At 41.1% G+C, this 25968-nt stretch overlaps 1 protein-coding gene across 2 annotated transcripts in view; it reads right to left on the bottom strand.

Annotated features, from left to right (window-relative positions):
• Positions 1 to 25968, bottom strand: part of LOC122809492 (zinc finger protein OZF-like) — a 182109-nt gene that overhangs the window by 10504 nt on the left and 145637 nt on the right. For both annotated transcript variants that reach the window (XM_044081044.1, XM_044081052.1), the window contains exons 3-4: positions 21630 to 21723; positions 6830 to 6952 (exon numbers count right to left, since the gene is read on the bottom strand). In XM_044081044.1, the coding sequence (XP_043936979.1) occupies positions 6830 to 6952; positions 21630 to 21723 (217 nt within the window). The remainder of the gene's footprint in view (positions 1 to 6829; positions 6953 to 21629; positions 21724 to 25968) is intronic.

Here is a 25968-nt window from a genome sequence, read left to right as displayed (position 1 = left end):
ACTTTAAGACTGTATAAATTTCATCCTTCTTACAAACTATTTTAGTCTATGATGATGTTTACCCAGCTTGGACTTTATGAATGTCTTACTGCCTTGTAAATATTTTTTTTCATGAGGTATATCCAACTTGTACTTTAGGAATGTGTCACTGCCTTCTAAATAATTGTTTCTTCTATTATTGTTTTGTCTTTAAAAAAAAAATTGTTATCTCTCATGATTACAAAGTTGCTATGTAAACAACTGTATTGTCTGAAAAGTATACTGTATCTTAGTTGCAACTAACCCCGGGCCTCTACTGACAATGGACATATTTCCAGTTAGACTAGCCCGGTCAACAAATGTAAAATAAAATAAAAAAAATATATATATATATATATATATATATATATATATAGATTCACTTCATAACACTGAAAGCTCAAAAACACTGAAACTCAAACACTGAAACAATCCTATTTACATATGCTACCAATACATGTAACTCCATACAAATTGCCGAAGGAGTCATTACTGGGCACATTGCGGGTGCTGCAAAGAACACTTTTGGCTGACATCAAAGGGTGAAACAATGCTGATTTCATGAACTTTAATCGTACTTTGACTTAGGAATAGGTTCCATCTCCGGCATGGTATTAGAAACCCAAGAGATTTGGAGAAATTAAAAAAGAGACACATATGCATACAAAAATGGTTAAGGTGTTTGCCTTACAGACACAAGGTACAGGGTTTGATTCCTACAGGGGGTAATTGGCTAGGCTTAAAATGGCCCATAAGGGCAATTAGCCTAGTACTAATCTATGAACCTAAAACACACCCACACAAATATGCTCACACACATAAACATAAATGTTTTAATTGTATACACCACAGATGCCTGATTATATTCAGATCATAAATATGAGCTGTAATAATACATTTTAGCTCATTGAGATATACAGTGCAACTCCCCACCCAGACACACACACACACACACACACACACACACACACACACACACACACACACACACACACACGCACACGCACGCGCACACACACACACACACACACACACACACACACACACACACACACACACACACACACACACACACACACACACCTTTGTAACTGTTGCAGCTACTAGCATTACATTTTATTTTACTAACTGCAGCTTTTTAAGAGCAGTAGTTACCAAAAATGTGATGGAAACACTTAAAAACGTCCATCTCAGGACACAGATTTTATGACAGAATAGGTATACTTCTTTTTTTACAAGGCTCTTCCTGTGCATTAATTCGCCCTTTGGAATGCCAACTGTCCAGTGGTGAATTGCTGGTTCTCCTAGCCCATTTTCCAAGCTTTATTAAATGCATCTCTCCATCTCTCTCAACTTTCTGATTTAAAAGCCCACATTTGCACTTGTTTCCCCCTTTCCTGTAACTAGTTTAGTCCAGATACAGATTCTTAGTTTTAGCACTTGAATTTGCTTATTCGTGATCAGCACTTGTTCAGAACTTGTAAGCACTAAATAACCTACAAATTACTACAGCACTCAACCTTCCTCATTACCTAGAGGAAAACAGTTTTGGTACTTACTTTCCTCACTTGCTTAGAGAAAAACAGCTCTTGTACTCACTTTCCTCACTTATCTAGAGGAAAATAGTTTTTTATTCAGGCATGGCCAAGGGTCAGCTCCCAGTGTTCTCACCTGTCTATCTGATGAATCTGGGCATCTTGAGGCAATGTACAAATTGTCTCATGTACACAGACAACCCTCTCCTCCTACCACCCAACACTACAACCTGTGAGAGATGCACTTATCTAGCCAAACTGGACGTAAAGCTCTCTCCAATCAAGACTGAACTTGACAGTCAAGAGGAGAAGGTAAACACTCACACCACACCACATTCATCACATAGTCTCACTAAATCTACACCACAAAATACACACATAGAAACACAAAAACATTCGCGGAGGCTCTCAATAATAATCTGCCTGAGCAACAGAAACGTCCAAAGCAGAAATGCAAGCAACCTCCACCCCCCCCCAACACAACCCAAATGACACACAGACAGCAGACTCAGTGTGCCACTCAACCACAGCCAATAAGGCAAAACAACGTACCCAACACACTAGTCATAGGCGACTCTATAGTCAGGCACACTGCTGTCCCACTCACCAGGCTAAACAAGGAGAAGGTTACTGTCAGCTGCCTGTCAGGTGCCAGTCCACCACATAACCACGCACTCAGGTCACTCCACAACAAGTACAAATATGACTCTGTCACTGTCCATGTTGGTGTGAACGACCTGAGACGTACCTCCCTGGACTACATGAAAAGAGACATGGAAGAGCTCTCCGATCTTGTAGCCCAGGCAAGTATGACCCTAGCCCTGAGTAGCATTCTGCCATCACCCAGAATGATGCCACAGTACAAGGACAAAATGACTGACTTCAACAATTGGCTAAGCTTCTGGTGCCATTCTGAAGGGATCCAGTATCTGTCTGCCTGGGATGACATGGTCGACAGACCACAATGCTTTGCCAGAGATGGCCTGCACCTGTCACCCCTGGGATTCTGGATACTGGCTAAGGTTCTTGCCGCCCCTATAGTGCCTTTTTTAGGCAAGGTTCAAATGAGATAATTCACCACCGTAACAGGAACAGGCAAGCAAAAACTGATGGTGATGCTACTCAATGCTAGAAGTCTAAATCTCAAAATGCACTAACTCGAGGCACTCCTTAAAATGGAGAACATCGATATCTGTGCAGTAACTGAGACCTGGTTCAAGGCTCCAGAGAGCACCCCTACACTACCAGGCTATAACTCATACCACACTTTTTGGCCATGTAACCTGGACCAGAACACCAAAGGCGGAGGTGTGTCCATATTCATTAAGGAAATCCACACCTCCAGGCTAGTTGCTCAGCATAATGCCAAGTGCAACTAACTCTGGGCAAAACTGCAATCCAAATTGTAGCTTGCTACAGATCACCCACCATGCCCCAGGATTCCCACTCCTCTTTTCATGATGTACTGGAAAATATTAGGGTTCAACCAAACACCCTAATAATGGGTGATTTCAACTACCCCACTATTAACTGGGAAACTACTCATGTACCAACTCCTTCGCTCAATGCTTTCTGGAATTAATAAACTCCAATGCCCTGGATCAACTTATCTACACCCCCACCAGGGGCAACAATATCCTAGATCTAGTCATTACCAACATGAGTGTTCCACACCTGAAGTCAAAGCCTCATTGGTCCGATCTGACCATAAGCTAATTACCCTAGATATCCACATCCTGCCCCCACCCCCCCATTAAGGAAACCATGGTAAAAAACTTCTCCAAAGCCAACTTCATGACAGAAGTGGTAAACTTCATGACACCCATGCAGAGGGACAATACAGTTGCGACTACTGAATCCTACACAATTGCACTTTACAAGCACTTACATGAGTGCATGGATCGTGCTATCCCAAACAGAACCAAGACGCTATCCTCCAAAAAAAGGAAGCCAATCTGATGGTCCCCTGCCATAAACAACAAGAAGGAGAAAACTGTTGCAAAAGAGAGTAAAATCCCATGAGTGGAGGAGCTCCCTGGTCAGCCTTAGTAAGAAGCTGCGATCCCTGATAAAATCCTCCAAAGCTAGTTACAAAAACAAAATTGCCACTGATTCTAAAGACAACCACAAAGCATTCTATAGCTACGTCAATAATCTCAATGGCAACACTCAGATCTGCTCTGAGTTACAGCACAATGGCACTAAATATACAGACCCAACTGATATTGCCAAAATTCTGGAAGATAGGTTCAGTGCTAACTTTACCCCCCCTCTCACCCCCTAAAGAGTCCATCTCTATACCGGAAGAATGCAAAGTTCCTGTAATCATGGCTGTACAGGTAAAAAACACACTCTCCAAAGCCAAGAACACAGCATCCATGTGACCAGACAACATCCCAGGCTGCATTCTACACGAATTACAGAACGAACTGGCACCCCACCTAAGTACCATGTTCAATCATAGCCTCACCTCAGGCTTTGCGCCTGCTGAATGGCATACAGCGACAGTTATCCCACTCCACAAGGAGGTAGCCACCACGGACTCCGGGGAACTACTGCCCCATTAGCCTGATGAGCCTGGTCTGCAAGGCCATGGAATGTATCATCATGGAACTTATAAACAAAGACATTGGTAATCTCCAAACTTTGGACCCCACCCATTTCGGGTTTGTAAAAGGCAGATCATGTCTCCTAAATCTGATTGCTTCACCAAAGCTGTATACAAGGGTAAGGTGGTTCACACAGCCTATCTGGATCTTGCCAAGGCTTTCGACACCATCCCCCACTCTGGAATTATAGATAAACTCACTAAACTAGGTATAAATCCCTATGTCACAAGGAGGGTGGCCTAATGGTTAAGGTGTTTGCCTTGTAAGCACAAGGTGCAGGGTTTGAGTCTCACAAGGGATAATTGGCTAGGCTTAAAATGTCTCGCAATGGCAGTTAGCTTAGTATGAACCTATGAACCTATGAACCTATAAAAGGCTCACTGACAGAACCCACACTGTGAAAGTAGCAGACTCCAAATACGACTTCAGACCAGTGACAAGTGCAGTACCACAGGGTTCAGTCCTGGGTCCTCTCCTGTTTGGTATCTACTTCTCTGAAGTACAGGCTAACACAGAAGGTCTTTGGCTAAGGAAGTTCGCAGATGACTTCAAACTAGGAGCCATAATCAAAACTCCTAACGATGTGGACATCCTACAAAAGGGCCTCACTGAGACAGATGCCTAGTGTCAAAGCCATGGCCTCAAGCTCAATGCCAAAAAGTGCATTGTCATCCCCTTTGGTAAAAACTCTGTACCCATGAACTATAACATAGGCGGTAGTATACTTAACACCGAAAGTGTGATAAGAGACCTTGGGACACAGGTGGACAGCAGACTCTCCTTTGATAATCACATCACCACAGTAGTCAGGAAATCCTTCTATGTGGCATACGTCATCACAAAAGGTTTCTCATCCAGAAAAAAAGAGGTCATTGTTCCCTTCTACTCGTCACTCATTAGACCCATTATAGAGTACAACGCCCCTTTTGGTATGTACCTCACAAGACATCTACAACAACTGGAAAGGTCGCAGAAATACCTCACAAAGAGGGTTACCGGCCTCAAACAGATAACCTACGCAGACTGTCTCAAAATACTCCAGCTTTACTCCGTCGCATATCACCTACTCAGAGGTGATCTCTGCCGAACATACAAAGCTATGTCAAACCCAGAGCTGTTGGACATGCTCCACTTAAAGAAATTCCAATCCCTTCGAGTTACATGCTCTAGGGACCTAAACCTTGTCACCACAATAAACAGAACATGCCGGAGGGATAAAATCCTGTCCCAGAGACTTCCCATACTCTGGAATAAGCTACCTATCTATATCAAACAAAGCTCCTCATTAGCACTGTTCAAGAAAAATCTTGATGATTGGATAGGAAACAGGAAATTCACCCCGGGGATCACCTCTGTGGCTCTGCTTGACAGTGGCAGAAGAAAATAATTTTCTTGGGTGGCAAAAGCCAGGGTACCTTTTTGGCTGGGCTTGTATAGGCCCCAGGGCCTTTAGCCTAGTACCTACCTATGAACCTATGCAGGTATATACTATGCTCTTGCTGTGAAACAGGCAGAGACAAAGCTCAGTACTCTCCTGTTTGGCATTTATTCTGCAAACATCCAATCCAATATCCCAGAAGTGTGGTTGAACATGTTTGCTGATGACTGCAACCTGGGCACTGTTATCCAGTCACCCAGTTCCAGCAAGGGCTGGAATATGCACATGCCTTGTGTACTGAAAATGGTGTCAAGCTAACTGCAAAAAAGTGCAGCATAGTAGGGTTCAGCAATAAAAGCTGTTTTCACCTCATATGTTATAGACAGTACTTCTTTTCAGGAGCACACTGTCATAAAAGACCTGGGTACCTTTACGGACAGCTCTCTCTCATTTGATCATTATGTTTCCACCATAGTCAGGAAGTTCTCCTGTCTGACCCAATTAATTTCAAAGGGAAGATCTTCACAATCCAAAGAAGTCATCATCCTACTACTGTATTATTCCCTTATCACAAAATACAGCATTCCCTTTGGTATGTAGAAATCCAAGCATATTGCTCAATTCCAAAGGCCCCAAATATACCTAACCAAGAAAATGAAACACCTTAAATCATTTAACTTTCTCAGTAGTTCAGCATGATTCTCCTTATAGTCAGAAGGCTACAGCTGTTCTGAGGTGACCTGTTTCTCTTTTTTTGAGCCATGAAAAACCTAATTCTATTTAACCTTCTATTTATTTGCAAAACCAGTGCTTCTAAATACACCCAGGCTAGGGACCTAAATTTGCATCAACACATAAATAAAACTCACTGGAGAGATAGGTTCCTAATTCAATGTATTCCTAGCGAATACATGTCAAAGTACTACCTTGATTACCTTTACAGCATGTCTTGATGATCAGATGGGAAAACACAGATTTACACCATGGTTATCATGGATAGCCCTACTTAATTTGGGAGGGGATCACTCTCGAAGTGCTTGAAAGGAGAGGCATTAACTTTTAAGTGGTCTGCTTAAAGGTGTATATGGCTAGGCATGCCACGGTCTTCATGATCACATGCCTAGCATTGTTCTTATGTTCCTAATATTTTGGATATACACTGTTGTTGAGTCCCACAGTAACCCACTCTCAAAAAGAGAAAAGGACACAACACTCTACTTGCTTATGCCTAGTTAAACCTAAGAATGAAGTAAATTATATAAAAAGTGATCTATTGCAAAGTTACATACTGGCAGAAGGGTCTTGCTCATGATCCAGATCCTGTTCAGACTCTTCCTCATTTGTCACATCACCAAGGGGAAATTCTTCATCACTCTCTGACTGTAATAAGTGCTCTGATGGGGCTGTATGATCTGAAATACATTAAAATATAGACAATATAAATATAGCACACTGAAATGTATTGAAGCAAGGCTGTTACTGCCCATGTAGGAAAAACTAACACTTTATCTACCTCTATCTATAACAGAAAGACAATATCTGTAGATCTGTTGACATGAGATAGCTGCCATCCACAGTGTCAAGCTACTACAGGACTAAGGCTTGCAATACAACCAGTACCACCGCTGTCTTATACTTATCCAAATCTTCTTTACAAACAAGACAGGGATACAAATCAATGAGGATCCCCTTGCTAAAGGGGTTATGACTTTACTAGAGAAGTTAGCACCAGGCACAACCTGGATTTGTATCAATCGTTTCTTGCTGTTTTCCCTGTTAATACACCTGAAGTGCTGCGCAAAACCAGCAACAAGACTAAACTGACTGAACTGTTATATAAGTGCAGATGCAGCTTCCTTCATGAATGTTTTCAGAGGAAACAAATGGTACATAGACAAATGACAGTTATACCATAATAAATGTTCCTCTTCGTGTAAAGCTAGGCAAAAGCCCATACTGCCTCTCTGACACCTCCTCTACATACCGTGTTTTACTGCTAATCTATATTTTATTTCATTAGGAGGAAGTATGAGGGATCGGAGGCAAAAATTATTGTGGTTGGGGTCCTCTCTGATAAGCTCTGCTTGAGCAGAGAAACCAGGCAGGGGTGTCCTCTCTTCCCTTTGTTGTCTGCATTATATTTACAACAAATGGCAAAGAAAATAAGGGACTCAGAAATTCAAGGATATAATTGGTGTGGTAGTCAAGAAATGCTAGCTTTATTTGCAGATGGTATTATTTAACACTTGACAAAACCAGAAAGGGACATTACAGTGCTGTGGAACATACTGAGACAGTTTCACATCTTTTCAGGCTACAAAATTAATAACACCAAAACAAAGGCAATAGCGGTAAATAATGTACCCACATACAAATTGGTTCAGAAATATCTATACTTAGGGGGACAAGATAAAATTAAGTATTTAGGAGTATGGATTAAAAATGGATAAAAAATGACCAGCACCAGTCTTTGCTACCATGTATTTTGTAATTTGTTGATATGGATTGTGTTTTTTTTCGTGTGTCCTATATGCATGCCCAGCTGTAATGCTTTATCCCTACTGTGCCCCAGCAAGGGCCCTGGTACTACCATTGACTTAGAAGAACAGTAAAGAAATATAAGACAGGACATATAGAAACCTGGGTTTTAAGGGAAAGTTTTTTTTTCCAGTAGTAGGGGTTATGTGCTGTTGGAATAGCTTTCCTGAGAAAATTTTGGTATTTGAAATAATGATTTATCAAGACTTTACCTGATATACATAAAATAGCTTTAGTGGAACATAAAAAGAAATTATATTGGTTAAGAAAGATATGGATTTAGTCCATTAGGTAGCATAATGGCCAGGCTAAGTGAACAAGTGCTCTTATCAGTGTATAAAAATCTGTGCCTCTGTATTGTTGTTTACTAAAGTTAGATAATTTGTGAATGTTTAATGCAGCATTATACATGGTATTCTGTTTTGTGACAGTTGATGGCCAGCTAACTTGAGTAGATGGCTATTCTGAAAGTGGTTCTGACTGCAGCTTTTATGATTTGTAGCAGATGTAATGAGTTTTAGATGTCACCTGTGTGTTCTCATCACCTATGTCAGCTGGATGTAGGGATCATGCCATGTTATGAGCTTTGAACCCAGGGATTTTTGGTACCTACTAGGCCACCAGGAGAAGTGGAATGTCCAGATGTATAAGGCCATTTTGAGAAGAAATTCTGTGACATGAACTAAAATATAGATTAAAAAAAAAAAAACAAGAAACATCTTTATTAAATTATCATATATGACATAGGCAATCTTATATTTATATAACTGACAATAAAGCATGCCGACACAGTCCCAGTTGCAAACATTATGCATTACAAAACAGCTGACACAACTGTAGCTGCAAACATTACATATCACTTATAATATATCCACTCATTGTCAGTCAGCCATTCCATAACTCATTCAATTCCTGCCTTCTTTTAAACCTTGTTCCTCCTCTGCATGTATTGAGCCCACACTTTCCATTTTTCCTATGTAATTTGCTCCTACCCTAAAGAACCCAATTCCAGTTGTTTTATCTGTATTACTAGCTTTGCTACTTCTAGCAAAGTTGGCTTAGACTTTGATTTCTGTTTTCTAGTAATTGCTTTTTTGGCAGCCATCATAATTAGACTCAGCAAGGCCTTACTATGTCTACGCATTTCCGATTCTGTATCATAACAAATTATTTCCTTAGTTACACCAGATTGCTCACCCAGCATTTCCGACAGAGCAGTCTGCAGGCAATCTTTAAAGTCTGCCAACTCATTACACTCAGAGAAAATATGTTCCCAGTTACCTCTTTCTTCCCTATCACACCTCCAACATTTGCTGTCTACCTGAGGAAAAGTTCTTTGTAGTCTAATTGGGGTATACAAATACCTATGTAAATACTTTCAAGCAAAGATTCTAAATCTTCTAGACTTTGTTGTATATGTCCTTCACTGGATCTACCAGCATTTGAGTTTCCCCCCATCAATACTGAATTTCAGCCAGATTCAGCAATGAATTTAAAAGCATCCAGTGGAGGAGGATGGTCATGCCATCTTCAATCCATTTTTGATTTTCTTTCTGACCTACCCAATATTCTCCCTCCCCTGCTGACTAGTCATAACATCTGTAGGTGGGTGTTCAATTGAGGATGTCGCAACACATCACTCCATCCCCACAGCAGCTCAGCCATATCCACCTACTGACCACTGGGAATACACCTTCCAAAGCATGATGTTTACAGTCTCCATCATCACGAGAGGCACCCACATTACCACTCACCTTGCCAGGACAGTAACATCCATCTCTCCCTGATCTCCATCAGTCACCAGAGTCACTAACTGAACCCAGGGCCAGGGCCATAGTTAGGGATTTATCCCTCTATGCCAAGAAGCAGCTGCACAGAGAACACTTGACAGTTTCTACTGTACCAGAAAAATTGGAAGAAACAATCTGTACTATTTTTATGAAAGCACAAATAAGCAAAAGGACTGGAATTTGTTAATTGAAAGGGCACATCAAGTGTATGCTCTAAACATAGCCATGACAAAGTAGTCCACAACCGTATTAGTAAAAATGTTATCATACCAGCATGCCAAAATTGTGGCATAAAGGTACATTATTAAAAACTGCAGACAACAGACTGGTTATGGAAAATGATTGTTTACTACACACCAGGGCTTATCTCAGCAATCAGGGAATGTGGAGAAGCAGATGTGAAATTCAGGCTGCTATATCTAGCTCTCTTCAGACTATTTTATTCGCTAAGGAGCAAAGACATTTTTTATGCCAAACATGCTGAGGAGGAAATCATTTTAATCCAAAGAGTGAGCCAGCAAACAAGGGAAACTCTGCTTCTCATTCTTTTGACAACCAAGTCTACAGAGAGACTTTGCCAGTGAAACCTTTTCCATTGTTCCAAATGAAAATGCTTGAGAGACAGAAAAAAAGCACAGGAATTGATTAGAAGAATCATGAGTACCTTGGAATTGAACCAGAGTCTGGTACTGGGAGATGGAGGTGATCAGGAAGGAGACCAGCAGCACTGTAATTAGTGAATAAATGGGAGATTATAATGTATCAGTCCCACTGTATATAGGAATAAACATGTAAAATATGTCTTTGCTAGAAAAAGTGGTTGAGGAAGACTGAAATTTTGTTGATTTTGTTAAACTTAAGGGTGAACTGTAAAGCATGTACCACACTTTGTCATTAATGTTTGAAGGGCACCAAAGTGAATGAAGAAACAACTGCAAGTAAAACAGCTTTTGTTCTTATTAATATTTGTATCAAAAAGGATGCAAAGCATGTTATATTATAAAGCAGTTTTGTATATTGTGCATTCAGGGGTATTTTACTGTGAGGTGGAGTGTCTTATCAGTGGCTGCTATACATGTTAAAGACATTAAAGCATGCATGTACTTTTTTACTAGTATGATGTACTGTAACAAGATATGAAAGGATGGTCAGAAGCAAGTAATGTTAATATAATGTTGTGATCATGAGCTGCTGCAAAGGGATGGGGTGTAAAAGTATATTTATTTATTATTTATTTATTGCATTTGTTTACTGGGAAAGTCCACTGGGCGTAGGTGAGCCCATTTTCAGTGGAGGCCCGGGGAGAAAAGCTCCACATAAAAGTCACATTACAGAAATCCAAAATCCAAAAATACAAATAACAAAAATGTAGCACTATTTACAGTTTTTTAGCAATTCCATTGCATTTTTATGGTAGTCCATCAATGATATTAACATGTACTTTTGGTCATACAGATGCCATAGACATTACTGGTTAGGAGGCAGAAAAAAACAGTAACATTGTATACAATTATTTACATGCATTTAAATCTGTGTAGGCAGTGTAGTAACAGTCATAGGTATGGCTGCAGACCTGCTAAGAGTGCATACCTGTAGCCCCAGAGAGTGGGAGGAGTGAGAAGAGAAGAAGAGTTATTTTTGGCCTGGGCATAACCAGCAGGTAGAGAGGTATTGTCTGAGGGATTTTTTTAAAGAAAGCAGGGTATGAAATGGAGGTTAGTGAGGTTGGGAGGTTATTCCAAAGTTTGGAGGTAGTGAAGGAGTAAAGCATTGGCCAGCTGGAAGTTGAGGTTTATTGACTTTAAGTAGAATTTTGTTTTCAGATCTAAGGTGTCTGTTTGGATGGTACAGAGTTAATATAGAGGAGAGAGCTGGACAAGCTGTTGGTTTATATATTATTTTATGTGCAGTAATTAAGTGGAGGTAGTTGAGATAGAGTGGAAGTTCAAGCCAGTTTAGTTGTTGCAGTGAGGAACAGTGATGTGATGAGGATCTAGCATTTGTTGCAAATCTAGCAATTTTATTGTAGCATATAACAAGTTTATTTTTTTAGTGAAGAGTGTATATTAGTGAAGATGGCACCATATAAGAGGGATGGAAGTAGGAAGGCAGAGGCTAGTGTTCTTTTGGCATTGTTATTTGGGTAATAGCTATGTATGTTGAGGGTACCTAGTTTCTGATGTGTCTTTTTGATGTTACTCAGTATGTGGGATTCAAAAGTATATGTAAAATTAAGATAGTAACTTCCCCTGTTTTTGCAAAGGTGGATGTATATGGTAATATCATTGGTTTAAACTATAGACATAAAAAAATAGGAGTGTAAATACAAGAAAACAATGAAAGGTATGGAAGCGATCTTTGTTAACAATAGGTTATGAAAACAGAAATAGATTTTTACATGCAAAATGTATATGTATATATTTATATATATTTTTTGATTACCAAATGAACTAAGGTTGATATATTTCCAGCCATGTAGTATATTGTCTTGGATAAAATCACAGACTTAATAATCTACTTAATAATCTGTTTAAATAAGAGGTGCCACATCATTATAAATTTGATTTAAAGTACATAAAGGTTTATATATTATTATGACAGTTACTAAGTAGGGCAGGACCAGCTTGAATGTCACACTGATGGGGGAAGAGATGTGAATTTAACATGTGTACCAATAACACTTTGTTTTTCAGCACAATAAATCACTCCCATGCCTGATAAAAAGTATATATATATATATATATTTAGAAAGCTTGTGAGGAAATTATTACTCTATTTTTGTTTTACTTGGATCGCTTGTCTGCCTACCTTGTTTGGATTACTTTCGAATACTTAGTAATGCTGTACAATTATATATTTTCTATTATTATTTTTTGTTTTGTTTTGTTTTGACTTAAGACGAGTTTACGTTCGCTACTTCTACTACTATTGTCGGATCTGATTAATATACAGTGATTAACTAGAAATATATGGAGTGAAAATCTTCCACACAGAGAAGTTTTTTACACTGTCTTGAAATTGGTAGGTTTCATGCATCTGCAAAGTTTCAACTTGTTTTCTTCTTTCTCCATCAGCAAATGCTATCAGTGGGGGCCATAAAGATGATAAAGTGGATTACTGAGGATAAGAAAGAAAATATGCACGTTACTATTATGCAAAAAGCCCATAATATATGCACAACGATTACGAGAGAAATTAGAGGAAAGAAAAATACTTCCACAAGAACAACTGTCAGAAGCTTCAAATAAAAATTTGTGTTCATTAATACAACAGATTTGTGAAAAACAGTACATAGCTCAAGAAGCATTCATCTGTTTGGAAAACTAAGCATCTGAGGAAGTGTGAAAATATAAACAACAAAACCTAGAGCTTTTTGAAAAGTATAAAAAAGAAATATGGATATGGGTAAGAAAGAGAGATTTGATATGGTGCAACATTTATGCAAAGGAGAAAGCCAAATTAATCAATATAAAGAAAGCAGTCCCAAAGATATTCAAATAGAAATATGGGCAAAGGCATCCAGATATGGAAAATTTTACAATAAAGAAAATAATATCAAAAAGAGGGAATGTAGAAAAGAAGATTAGTAAAGTAGAAGTTAAAATACTAGAAATTGAAGTTATGGAGTGCCTGCAAAGTGAAGGATTTGGTGTAGAAGGTCTAACACAGGTTACATCACAGCATGATGGAGTGAGTCCCCAAAGTAAGGAGAAGCAGGAAGATCAGGAGACATCTGAAGAAGAAATATGGACATGGGAAAGGAAAAGAGATTTAATATGGTGTAATATTTCTACAAAGGAGAAAGCAAAACTAATCAATACAAAAACAGCAGCACCAAAGATATTTGAAGAGAAATACAGGCAAAGGAATCCAGACATGGAAAACCTTACAATACAAAAATAAGAAGACAAAGAGGAAAAGGAGATCAGTAATGGAGAAGTTAAATAAACAGAAACTGAGGTTATGGAGTACCTTCAAAGTGAAGGATTCAGTGTAGAAAATCTAATTCAGAAAGTACACAACAGGATAGAGCAACAGATATCCAAATTAAGAGGAAACCAGTGGAATGGGGAAAAATTGGTCAGGTGCCATATAAAGATATTTTGCAGCCTTCCACAGGAAACCAGTATAAACGTTCATTTGAGAATGGGCAGCAAGGGAAGGAACAGGAAACTATGGAAACTGACACAATCAATGTTGAAGAGTGATAGGCCAGTAAGTTCCCATATAACAGAGCAATGGATGGTACAGGATGAAATTGAAGTGAATGGGCCACAGGAAGATGCTACAGAACTTTCTATAGAATGCCCGCAGGAAATGGAAAACAAAAAATTTGCCCTCAGTTTAGAAGAAAACAAGCTAAGAGAAGATTTGCTTGATTTAACAGAGATAGATAGACATGTTAAGATCAATGAAAGAAATAGACTGCAGAAGGTCAATAAAACCCCAAAAGTCAGAAGTTTGATAAAATAAATGAACAAAGTAATTAGGACTGTCCATAGAGATCCATGCAATATAACAGAAGTAAACGGGATATATTACTGTGCTGCTAAATTAATAACAGATAAAGTCCTACTGCAAGAACACAGGGTAGTGAGAGAATGGAAGGGGAAAATCAAATACCATTATGGAATTATTGAACAGAGAAAACTATAAGACAAGAAGTGTCACTGTTAGTAGACTATAACAGATCAAGAAAAATACTAAGAAAGATAGACGTAATAAAAGCAATGCGCAGTATTAGAACAGACCAGGATCTAGCATGCACTAGCACAAATAACAAGCTAAAAATCTCTGCATAGGTGGAAAAACTTAGAAGATGCACAGTGGGACACCAATTGGGACCTGGAGAAGGAGAAGCCAGCCTGTTGCCGCCTGTCTACGCTAGAATCCACCACATGCAAGTTAATTAGTCTCTACCACAGCAGCATAATATGACTCTCAGTCAACCACGCGCTGTAGTGTAAGCGACCTGAGGCATTACCCTGGGACGCATGAAAAAGAGATTGGAGGAGCTCTCTCTGATTATGTAGCCACAGGCAGGTATGACCCTGACCCTTGAGCAGCATCCTACCTTCACCATCATCACTCATCAGACCAATGATTGAATACAATCTTGTTCAAGAAATCTTGACCAATGGATGGGAACCTATGAGATAAATTTAAAGGAAAAGTTACAAAAATAAGCAACTTATTGATTACCTAAAAAAGTTCCACAGAAAATTGGGAAATAAGGTAAAAGGAATTGAAAGACCACCAAAAAAAGAATAAATAGATACAGTTTGTATTTATGAAGTATTTATGAAGATCCTGTGGAACATAACAAAGGTGCTAAATGGATAGAAGAAGTGAAAGAAATAAGTTTAAAGGTACATGATATGAAATGGGATGAAGTAACAGCCAGAGAGATTGAAACAAAGTTAAGAAAAGTCTCCAAATGGAAAACTCAAGGCCCAGACACAGTACTTAACTTCTGTTAAAAGTATTAACATCTTAACACAAAGATTTAGCTATGAGTAAGAACTATTTATATGCACACCCTGAACAGACACCAACCTGGCTAACAGGAAATACAATGCTACTACTTAACAGTGAACCTGCAAGCTACCATAAAAACTATAGACCAATAACTTGCCTTCTGATGACATATAAACTATACACTGGAACTGATGCCGACAGTTTATAGTCATTTAGAAGAAAACTCAATTATGGCAGTAGAACAGAAGGGCAATAAAAGAAAGTCATATGGAACAAAGGATCATTTGTTGTTAAATAAAGTCTTATTGTACTGTAAAAATGAGAAGAATCTAAGTATGGCATGGATTGACTATAAAAAAGCATTTGACAGTATCCCACATTCGTGGGTAACAGAGTGCTTAAAAATGCATAAGATACAGCCTATACTGATCGAACATTACAGTGACCATGAAACAGTGGCAGACCACTTTGCAATTAAGCCACAATAAGGGACAAATTATTATTTCAGGGATACAAATTCAGAGGGGGAATATTCCAGGGTGACTCTCTGTCACCGCAGTTATTATGTCTTACCCATTAAGCTGTCTACTTAACAGCTTAGGCCATGGCTATAATTTGGCTCCTAGAAAACAACAAATGATCCTTTGTTCCATATGACTTTCTTTTATTGCCCTTTTATTGCCCTTCTGTTCTACAACTTTTGTTGTAGAGCTTGTTTATGGCTGGGGTCCACCAGACTGGACGCTTGCCTTTGGTACAAAGAGTCTTAGTTTTGTTTGGGATTGCCTGATCCATGCAGTCCTGTAGGTGCTGGTAGAAGGCATTTGTAAGTGATTCAGCGGTTTGAGTAATGTTTATCACTGGCTCAGCGGCCTTAAAGGAGACCACACTAGTTTTTAGAAGTGTGAAGTCGGCTTTTGAGAAGTTTTTCACTGTGGTCTTTTTTATTTCAGGTGGGGGCGGGATGAGGACCTCCAGCGAGATTAGTTTATGATCTGATCTCACCAGTGAGGGGTATACTTCCGGTGTTGAACATTGTGATCCCATGTTCATGATGATGAGATCAAGTATGTTTTCTCCTCTTGTGGGGATGGTGACTAGTTGTTCCATGGCATTTGAGTTTATGAACTCCAGGAACCTTTGGGCTAGAGTGTTTGGGCTTGAGTAGTGTTCCCAGTCTATATTAGGGTAGTTGAAGTCACCTAGTATGATGGTGTTTGGAGATACATTTATTCTCTCCAGTGTTTTCAGGAAGGCCATGTGAGGTTCCTGAGTTTGAGAGGGTGGCCTGTAACATGCTACAAATTGCAGAGCAGTCTTGCCTATGGTTAATTGCACCTGGATGGTCTCCGATGCATCGCGCGTTGCCACCAACCTAGAGGTGTGGGTGTCCTTTATGAATATGGACACCCCTCCTTTTTGGTGTTGTCCGGATTTTGGGGCGGAACGCATGATATGAGGTGAAACCTGATAGTGCTGGGGTGCTCTCAGGAGCCTTGAACCAGGTTTCTGTCACAGCACAGACATCGATGTTCTCCATACTGAGAAGGGCCTCGAAGTGCGTGCATCTTGAGATTGAGACTTCTGGCATTGAGCGGCATTACCCTTAGTTTTTCCTTTTTGTGTTCTAGGGTGGTAGGTTTAGAATTTGAGCCTTGCCTAAAAAGGCACTATGAGGGTGGCAAGAACCTTTGCCAATATCCGAAGCCCAGGGTGACAGGTGCAAGCCGTCCCTGCGAGAAGCAGCTTGGCTTGTCCAGCATGTCATCCCAGGCAGACAGACATTGGATCCCCTTTGAATGACATCAGAATTTAAGCCAATTATTAAAGCTGATCATCTTATCACTGTATTGTGGCATCATTCTAGGTGAAGGTAGGATACTGCTCAAGGTCAGGGTCATACCTGCTTGGGCTACATAATCAGAGAGCTCCTCAATGCCTCTTTTCATGTAGTCCAAGGAGGTACGTCAATGACTGAGTCGTACTTGTACCTGCTGTTGAGAGACCTGAGTGCTTGCGTTATGTGGCGGATTCTAGCGCCCGACAGGCAGCTTACTGTGGCCTTCTCCTTACTCAGTCTGGTGAGCGGGACGTCAGTGTGTCTGACTATGGAGTCACCAATGACGAGTGTGTCTGGCATTGTGTTTTGCTTAAGGGCTGTGACAGTTTGACACTCTGACTGTGTGGTCTATGTGTTGCATGTGTTTGGTCATGAGGTGGTTGTTGTTTGGGTGTCTGCTTTGGTGGCCTCTGCTGTTTTGGTAGATTTTTGATCAGAGCCTCCGAGTATGTCTTTGTGTGATTATGTGTATGATTTGAAGTTGTGATGGTACTATGTGTGACTGGGTATGTAGTGTGTGTGGTTACCTTCTCCTCCTGTCTGGTCTTGCCAGTCCTATGTTGAGAGAGCTCAGCCTCCAGTTTGGCCGTATAGTTGCATCTCGCATGTATTTGTGTTTTGTGGGAGAAGGAGAGGATTGTCTGTGTACATGAGGCAATTGTAACATTGCCTCAATATTCCCAGGTTCACCAGTTGAGCAGGAGAGGACACTAGCAACTGATCCTCGACATGCTAGAAGTAACAGATAAAAAACTTACAAAAGACTCCGGGGGATGTGGGTTCTAGGCTGGTGGGGTACTATCTATAATAAAAGTGCTTTATCAAGGTGCAAGTACTGTAGGAGCAAGTGCCAGGCTTTACAGATAGAGAATAGTCTACTTGGGAATCAAGTAGAGATGAACTTTTTAGTTATAGGATACGCTGGTTAGATCAGCAGTACAGTTCGAGGAAGGTAGTTATAAGGGAAAATTTGAAGAGTGGAATTTAGGTAGCCCGAATAGTTTAACCTTGTTTAACCGCAGCTGCTCTTGTGTGCAACAGTGGCAACTCTGCGCTAAAGCGGGCTAACGCGTGCTTTATAGCAGGGGGCTGGAAAAAACAGGAAATGACCCAAAATGGCCAACGAATTACTAGTTGCTGTTTCTAACCACTCCTCTGAGGACAAACAAGCAGCTCAGTACTCCCCACTCCCACTGGTGAGTAAAGAAACTACCTCTGGCCACACAAGAAAATGGAGGAACACAGGAACCAAATACAAAGCCCAGGGATCAGCAAAATCTGATCACTGGAACAACTAGCTAGGAAAGTTTAGGAAAGGAGAAGTATTTTTTTGTTTTTTTTTAGTTTTTTTGCAAACAGACAGAAAAAATACAGTAAATGCTTTGTGACAGAACCCACAGGGTCAGAGTTGCTGGAGCCATGTCAGACTCAAAGCCTGTCACAAGTGGTGTCCCACAGGGCTCAGTCCTGGGTCCACTCTTGTTCGGCATCTACTTTTCTGAAGTACAAGCAAACACAGGAGGGTTATGGCTGACAAAGTTTGCAGATGACTGCAAACTGGTCGCCATAGTCGAAAACACTTCTGACACAGATATCCTTCAGAAGGGCCTCACAGAAACGGATAACTGGTGCCAGAGCCATGGCCTAAAATTAAACGCCAAGAAATGCATAGTCATACCCTTCGGGAAAAACAAGGTTACCCCTAGCTACCATATAGGCGGCAATCCACTGAGCACAGAAGAAGTCATCAGGGACCTGGGGACCCAGGTTGACACTAGCCTTTCGTTTGACACTCATGTTGCTAAAGTAGTCAGGAAAACCTTCTACATTGCCCACCTGATCATGAAGGGATTCACATCTAGAACAAGGGAGGTCATCGTCCCCCTGTACTCATCACATTAGACCTATGATTGAGTACAATGCCCCATTCGGAATGTATCTGACCCGACACCTGCAGCAGCTGGAAAGGCCCCAAAAGTTCCTCACCAAAAGGATAAAGGGTCTCAAAAATATGTCTTATGCTGCCCGACTGAAAGAACTCCAGCTCTATTCAGTCTCATACCGCTTGCTCAGAGGTGACCTGTGCCTGACACATAAGGCCATGTCAAACCCAGATTTGATGAATATGCTTCACCTCAAAAAATCTAGATCCCTCAGAACAACAAGGGCGGGAGACTTAAACCTTGACACGGTTATTAATAGAACGTGCTGGAGGGACAGATTCATCACCCAGAGACTCCCTATGCTGTGGAACAAAATCCCGGTACATGTGAGGCAGAGCACCTCGCTGGCCTTGTTCAAGAGGAATCTTGACCAATGGATGGGAGATCGCAGATATACCCCAGGGATTACTTCAGTGTCATTGCTTGACAGAGGCACAGCAAAATAATAGGCATAGTTTTATTCAAACTAAAGGGGTGGCGAAAGCCACATAACTATGGGCTAGGCTTATAAATGCCCTTGGGCAGATAGCCTAGTATGAACCTATGAACCTATGAACCTATATCTGTGCCGCAGCAAACTAGATCTGAGGTAATTCCAGCAGTTCATCATGGGATAAGGGATTTGGTCCCGAGCTACTGGCAAACCTTGAGCTTTGCTATCAGCCGTGTCAGAGCCGAGGATCATCTCCGAACCCATCAGCGAGAATAAACGGTGAGATTTAACAACTTCACATGCAGAGTTTAGCTGTTTACAGATCACACACATGGCATCCTTGAAAGCTGGATCCATGAGAGGAAATAAACCAATGCTCCTCCTTCTTCTTCACTGCATACTCAAGGAGGCATTTATGTGTAGGGGTGGGGGGGGGGCAGAGCCCAGACAATGAAAGATTCCATGAGCCTCAAGGTTTCTCCAAAGAAGAGGTAATCCAGGAAAGGAAGGGTAGCTTCAGGATATGGTAGGGAAGAGTCACTGTCCTCACCTGAATAGAAGACAATAGCCTCCAGGTCCTCAGATGATGCTTGGGAAAAGCCAAAATGTAAGGAGCTCTGTGTTGGCCTTGAGGAGCACCTCTCTAGGATCTGCCCATCTGTGAGCATGCTCTGGATGAATAATCCTGGGATAGATGGCACTGAAACATTTCCAAAGGTGAGAGCTGGGGGTTCATCTCTTCTAGGTACCTGATTATCCATCAAAGGCTAGACTTAAAATGACCCTTCAGGGAAGTTAGCCTAGTATTCACCTATGAACCTATAATAATAAAGTGAAAGACAGAAATCTAAAGTCTTACTAGTCAAGAACACAAGTGTGCGTGCGCGCGCGCACACACACACACACACACACACACACACACACACACACACACACACACACACACACACACACATGGGGACAAGAGGGTGATTTTTGAAATAGACTTGCCACTGGAATGGCTTTACAGAGGCCTACTGACTGCTTCTCAGACCATGAATGATGCTTCAGCAAAGATCTGTGGCAGCACACAGGACTCTCCCCATCAATCACTTCATAAAGAAAGTTCATTTTCAACCACCTTTTTTATAGCAAAACTGACCAAGCAGTTTCTCTTTCTCTTTCTCCCTCTCTCTCTCTTAAGTCATTGTGTCATTGAGTTGAATCATTCATACTTCTGACAATTCTTCACAAAGTGTGTCTCTCTCAAGCAACAGACAGGGTGCAAGTGTGCCTTGACTCAAAATCTATCAGCCACAAGGTCACTTTGAAGGTTTCACTTTAAGCCATGACTACGGGAACTTTTCATTGTTAAAACTGGGATATGAATTGTGTAAAGAGCATAAAAAAGACAGTCAGTCAAAGGTTCAGGGGATAGGTACTCTGTCTTTGAGTGCAGCACATGATATTACAGTTTGTACTAGGACGGGAGAGGGACTACATACAACTCCAAACATAAGCACTTCAGAGAAAAATGTTGAAATGCAGCCCAAGAAAAGATAGATTCAGCTGCAAGCACAGCAGGAGGGGCCCTTATTTTAAATGTTAACATTTTGTTAGAGTCTAAATGGTTGAGTCCAGTAGCCTATGGTTACAACATTTTACAGCAGCTTACCTTCAGACTTCTTAAAGTACTCTGCAGTGTCAGAAAATTTTACTCTTACCAAACAAAAAAAATCTGTTTAACATACAACTGACTCTAGAAAGCAAATATGTCTGAATGCACCAAAACTGGACAAAGACATAATCTTATGACATGTGTGGTCTAGAGTCCCTGTCTCTTCTGCAAACAGATAAACCTAGGTGCAGAGCTCCCCCAACAAAAAGAACTAGGCAAATAATTGTGTTTCTGTCCCTGCCATAAATATTTTAAATCAGAATTCAAAGCAATATTATCTTTTTTCCTGTCACAAATTCTTAAATCATGCCTAATACATGGGTTGTTAACTTGGATATATCTGATTTATATCCGCAATTTCTGAGAGAACTAATAGAGGATATTACCAAATATTTTCAAGTTCTGCTTACCTAACAAAGTTGTAGTAACTTCATTGTGCAGTGCTTCTTCTATGGGCTGAACTTTCTCCTTTTGTTCTGAAATACCAAGTGCAGCATCGAGTACCTGAAATATATATTTATTTAGTAAATAAGATCAGATAAATGTACAACAGTTAAAACACTGTCAAGCCAGTTCAGGTACTGCTGGACTAACGGTGTTAAGGAAGTTCTCATTTGCAACGCTGGTGACTACAGTTTGATGCAGGCCTCAGTATAAAATAACTCACCTTACAGTGTAGGCAATAATTAGCCAATGGACAGCTTGCATTTTTCACTGGTAATGGCAGCTGGAAGAAGATGACACAAGTGGTCCACCCATAGGTCTACCATAATGCCACAGTTGCTAATTCAACAGTCTGCAGACCACACAGATAAATGGGATTAGGAGTGGAACAGTATGAAAGTATGTTTTTAAAGTCAGTCTTTAGGTACCTCATATTCAGGTACAGGAGATAACAGGCAGTGCACTGCAAAATCCTTACCTCCCACTGCAATGGTCCATGAAACACCTTCCAACTATTGTCCACAAGAAAGAAGAAATGGGCACATGGGCAATGAATTACTCAAAGGAAATCAGTGGAAAGTGAAGGGAACCAAAAATCAAAAAAAGTACAGTTTTGTACCTACCATAAATGTAGATGTCCGAACAGGATAGCATCTGCAGTCATAACAAATGGGTTGTCCTGTCGTCAGGCAGCCCTTCGGTCGGCCGGATTCCAAAGTCTGGGTCCGGCTGATGTCGCACTTCACCCGACGTCATCTCTGCTGGTCTTCGGGTATAAAGGCATCAGCCGATGCCATTTTCCTCAGTGTTTCTTGCCCCAGATGCCAGTTGCCCACTAGGAAAGCTAAATTTTGGATAAATGCCAATGTTTCCAAAATAGTAGAAGGCAAACACAAAAAAAAGCATGTATGTACATATATACAAACAAATACACCATAAGAGACTCCCCCCCAGCTAGCTATTAGGAGGGTAAATACCCTAGGAGTACCACAGAGGGGAAGGAGGGTGGGTAATCCTGACTGCAGATGCTATCCTGTTCGGACATCTACATTTATGGTAGGTACAAAACTGTACTATGTCCTTCAGGGATGCATCTGCAGTCATAACAAATGGGTAGAATACCATAGCCAAACTAGGGGAGGAGGAAGAAGAATTATGGTGTAGTTAGGATCCCTTGCAATACAGCAGTGGCAAACCCTGCTCGGGATCTAGAGTATAGAGGTAAATTATAATGCTTGGCAAATGTATGCACGGAGGTCCAAGTAGCCGCCTCAATAATGTCCTTGGTTGCCACTCCTCGTAAGAAAGCTGTGGTAGTGGCTGTAGCCCTTGTAGAATGAGGTCTTATGTTCTGTGGAACTGGTTTTCCATGGTAGGAGTAACAGAATCTTATGCAATTTCCTATCCATTTGGAGATTGTCTGTTTGGAAATTGCTTTTCCTTCCCTTCCTGTTGCATGGGCTACTAAAAGCTGGTCAGTTTTTCTGTTACTTTTGGTTCTGTCCAGGTAGTAGCGTAACTGTCTATGTACATCCAAGGTATGCAGCAGCCTTTCCCGCCTGTTCTGTGGATTGGGAAAGAAGGTAGGTAGGTGGATTGCCTGGTTTAAAGACACTCTGGATACCACCTTAGGCATAAATGTAGGATTAGTTCTCATGGACACTCTATCTGGATGGAAGATTAGGAAGGGTTGTACTGCCATTAAGGCCTGTAGTTCAAACCCTCCTTGCTGAAGTAATTGCCAGTAGGAAAGCAGTTTTCCATGATAGGTGTTGCAGATCTGCTGTTGCTGCTGGTTCAAATGGAGGGAGTGTCAATTTTTCTAGCACAAAGTTCAAGTCCCATGCTGGTAATGGTGGTTTCCTAGGAGGTTTTACATTCTTGATCCCTCTGAGGAATTGCCTGAGTAGAGGATGCGAAAAGACAGGTGGATCGAAGCTGTATTCTGCGGAAATAGCTGATGCATGTATCTTGATGGAGGAATTGGACAGGCCCGTATGTAGAAGCTCTGCCAAGTACTCCAGGATGTTAGCAATATCTATGTTCGAGACATCTTTTCCTCTTTCAGTACTCCAAATGACAAACCTTTTCCATTTTCCTGCATAGTTCCTTCTTGTTGAAGGTCTGCGGGCTTCAAGGATAATGTCTTTAACCCTTTGGGATAAGTCTGGGTTAGTTGTTGTTATGTGATGTTCCAGGCAGTCAGTTGCAAGGTTTTTAGGTTTGGATGCATGATGTTGTAGTTGTTCTGAGTTAACATCAAAGGCATCAGGGGTATTGGCCACATTCTCCCCTGAGACATGCTCCTCAGCAAAGGATACCAGTGTTGTCTTGGCCAATTCGAGCTATCAGAATTATCCTTGGGCGTTCCTCTTTGATTTTCAGTAGTACCTTGTGCATCAAAGGAAGAGGTGGAAATGCATATGCTGTCAGGCCTTTCCAACTGAAGGATAGAGAGTCCACCTTCCATGCTAGTGGGTGGCATGTCCTTGTGCAGAATTTTTTGAGCTGGTGATTGAGTGAGGATGCGAATAGGTCTATTTGTGGCATTCCCCATTTCTTTGTGATGGCCTTGAAGATGTCCGGGTGTAGCATCCATTCGTGAGCATCCGAGGTGGTTCTGCTTAACATGTCTGCTAGGGTGTTTTCTTTTCCTGGCACAAATATTGCCTGTAACTGGATGTTGTAGCTCAGAGCCATATTCCAAAGGTCCAGAGTCATTCTGCATAGGGGGTATGAATGAGTGCCTCCCTGTTTGTTGATGTACCACATGACTGTGGTGTTGTCTGTCCTTATCATTAAATGGCCTTCTTTGAGGAATGGTTTGAATGTCTGGATTGTTAGTTTTACTGCCAGCATTTCTTTTTGGTTTATGTGCAGGTGCAGCTGGTCTGGAGTCCACAATCCTTGTATGCACTTGTCCAACATGTGCGCCCCCCAGCCTAGGTCTGAGGCGTCCGTTGTGATGGTTTGGTTTGCTTGAAAGTTGTGGAAGGGCAAGCCTGGGTTTGACTGGCATGCTTGAGCCCACCATAGGAACTCTTTTTTCAGGCATGGGATTAGTGGGATTTCGGTTTCTAAGCTGTGCCTGTGTTGAGACCATAAATTCTTTAGGTACCACTGTAGTTTTCTCATATGCAGTCTGGCATGGGGGACCAGGATTATGCATGATGCCATGAAGCCCAAGGCCTGCAGTACTTTTCTTGCTGTTAGTTTGTGCTGCTTTGTTAATGCCAAGAAGTAAAGAGGGAGTTGTGCTTGTTTTTCTGCAGTTAGGAATGCCATTTGTTTTACTGTGTCCAATTCCGCACCCAAGAATGTTCTTGTCTGGGATGGAATCAGTCTTGACTTTTTTAAATTGACTGTGTATCCCAGGGCTTGTAGTAAGCAAATGACTCTTTGTAAATCTGTTGTCAGCTTGCTTTTGTTGTCCACTTGCAACAGGCAGTCGTCCAGGTATGGATAAATTTGGATTCCCTGTAGTCTGCAATGGGCGATTACTGATGCCAGGCATTTTGTGAATACTCTGGGCGCAGTAGATAAGCCAAAGGGCAATGCTGAGAATTGATAATGCTCTGATCCTGCAAGAAATCTGAGGTATCTTCTGCAATTTGGTCGTATGGGGACGTGCAGGTATGCCTCCTTGAGATCTAGAGTTACCAGCCAACACTCCTTGCCCAGCATGGGAAGAAGTTTCTGTAGGGTCAGCATTTTGAATTTTGGTACAATGATGTATGTGTTTAAGACGGACAGGTCGAGAATAGGTCTCCAACTTTTCTCTTTTCTTGGTACTAGGAAGAGTCTGGAGTAGAATCCTTTGCCCTGTTGTGTTATTGGTACTCTTTCCACAGCTCTCATCTTTGTTAATTGAGCTATCTGCTTTAGAGCTTCTGTTTTTTGATTTGGAGGTAGGTTTGGCATTCCTCTTTTTACTGGTAAGGTGTGGAAGTGGAACCTGTAGCCTTGGTCTATGGTTTGCAAAATCCACTTGTCTTTTGTGATATAGTGCCAATTTTCCGAAAATAAGGCTAACTTTCCGCCTAAAGGTGCTGCTATTTGCTCCCTGGTAGGCGGTGTCAGAGCCAAGTCACTGTGATTGTCCTGTTGTAGTGGCAGTGGTTGTGTCTGTGCCTCTCTGGTTATTGCCTTGCCACTGGCGTCCTCTATAGGCACCTCCTCTGGATTGATTTCTGCCTCTAGAGCGTCTATTCCTGCCTCTTTGAGATTTTGAGGAGTCTGGAAAGGACCAATTTTTGGCAGGCCAGTTCCTACTAAACCTTGGGGGCTGAACCTGTAAGAAATCCT

This window comes from Protopterus annectens, chromosome 1.part1 (genome assembly GCF_019279795.1).
Source record: "Protopterus annectens isolate FY-2018-M chromosome 1.part1, PAN1.0, whole genome shotgun sequence".
Lineage (NCBI taxonomy): Eukaryota > Metazoa > Chordata > Ceratodontiformes > Protopteridae > Protopterus > Protopterus annectens.
The sequence above is the reverse complement of the archived record's forward strand: the minus strand, read 5'-3'. Positions and strand labels throughout refer to the sequence as shown.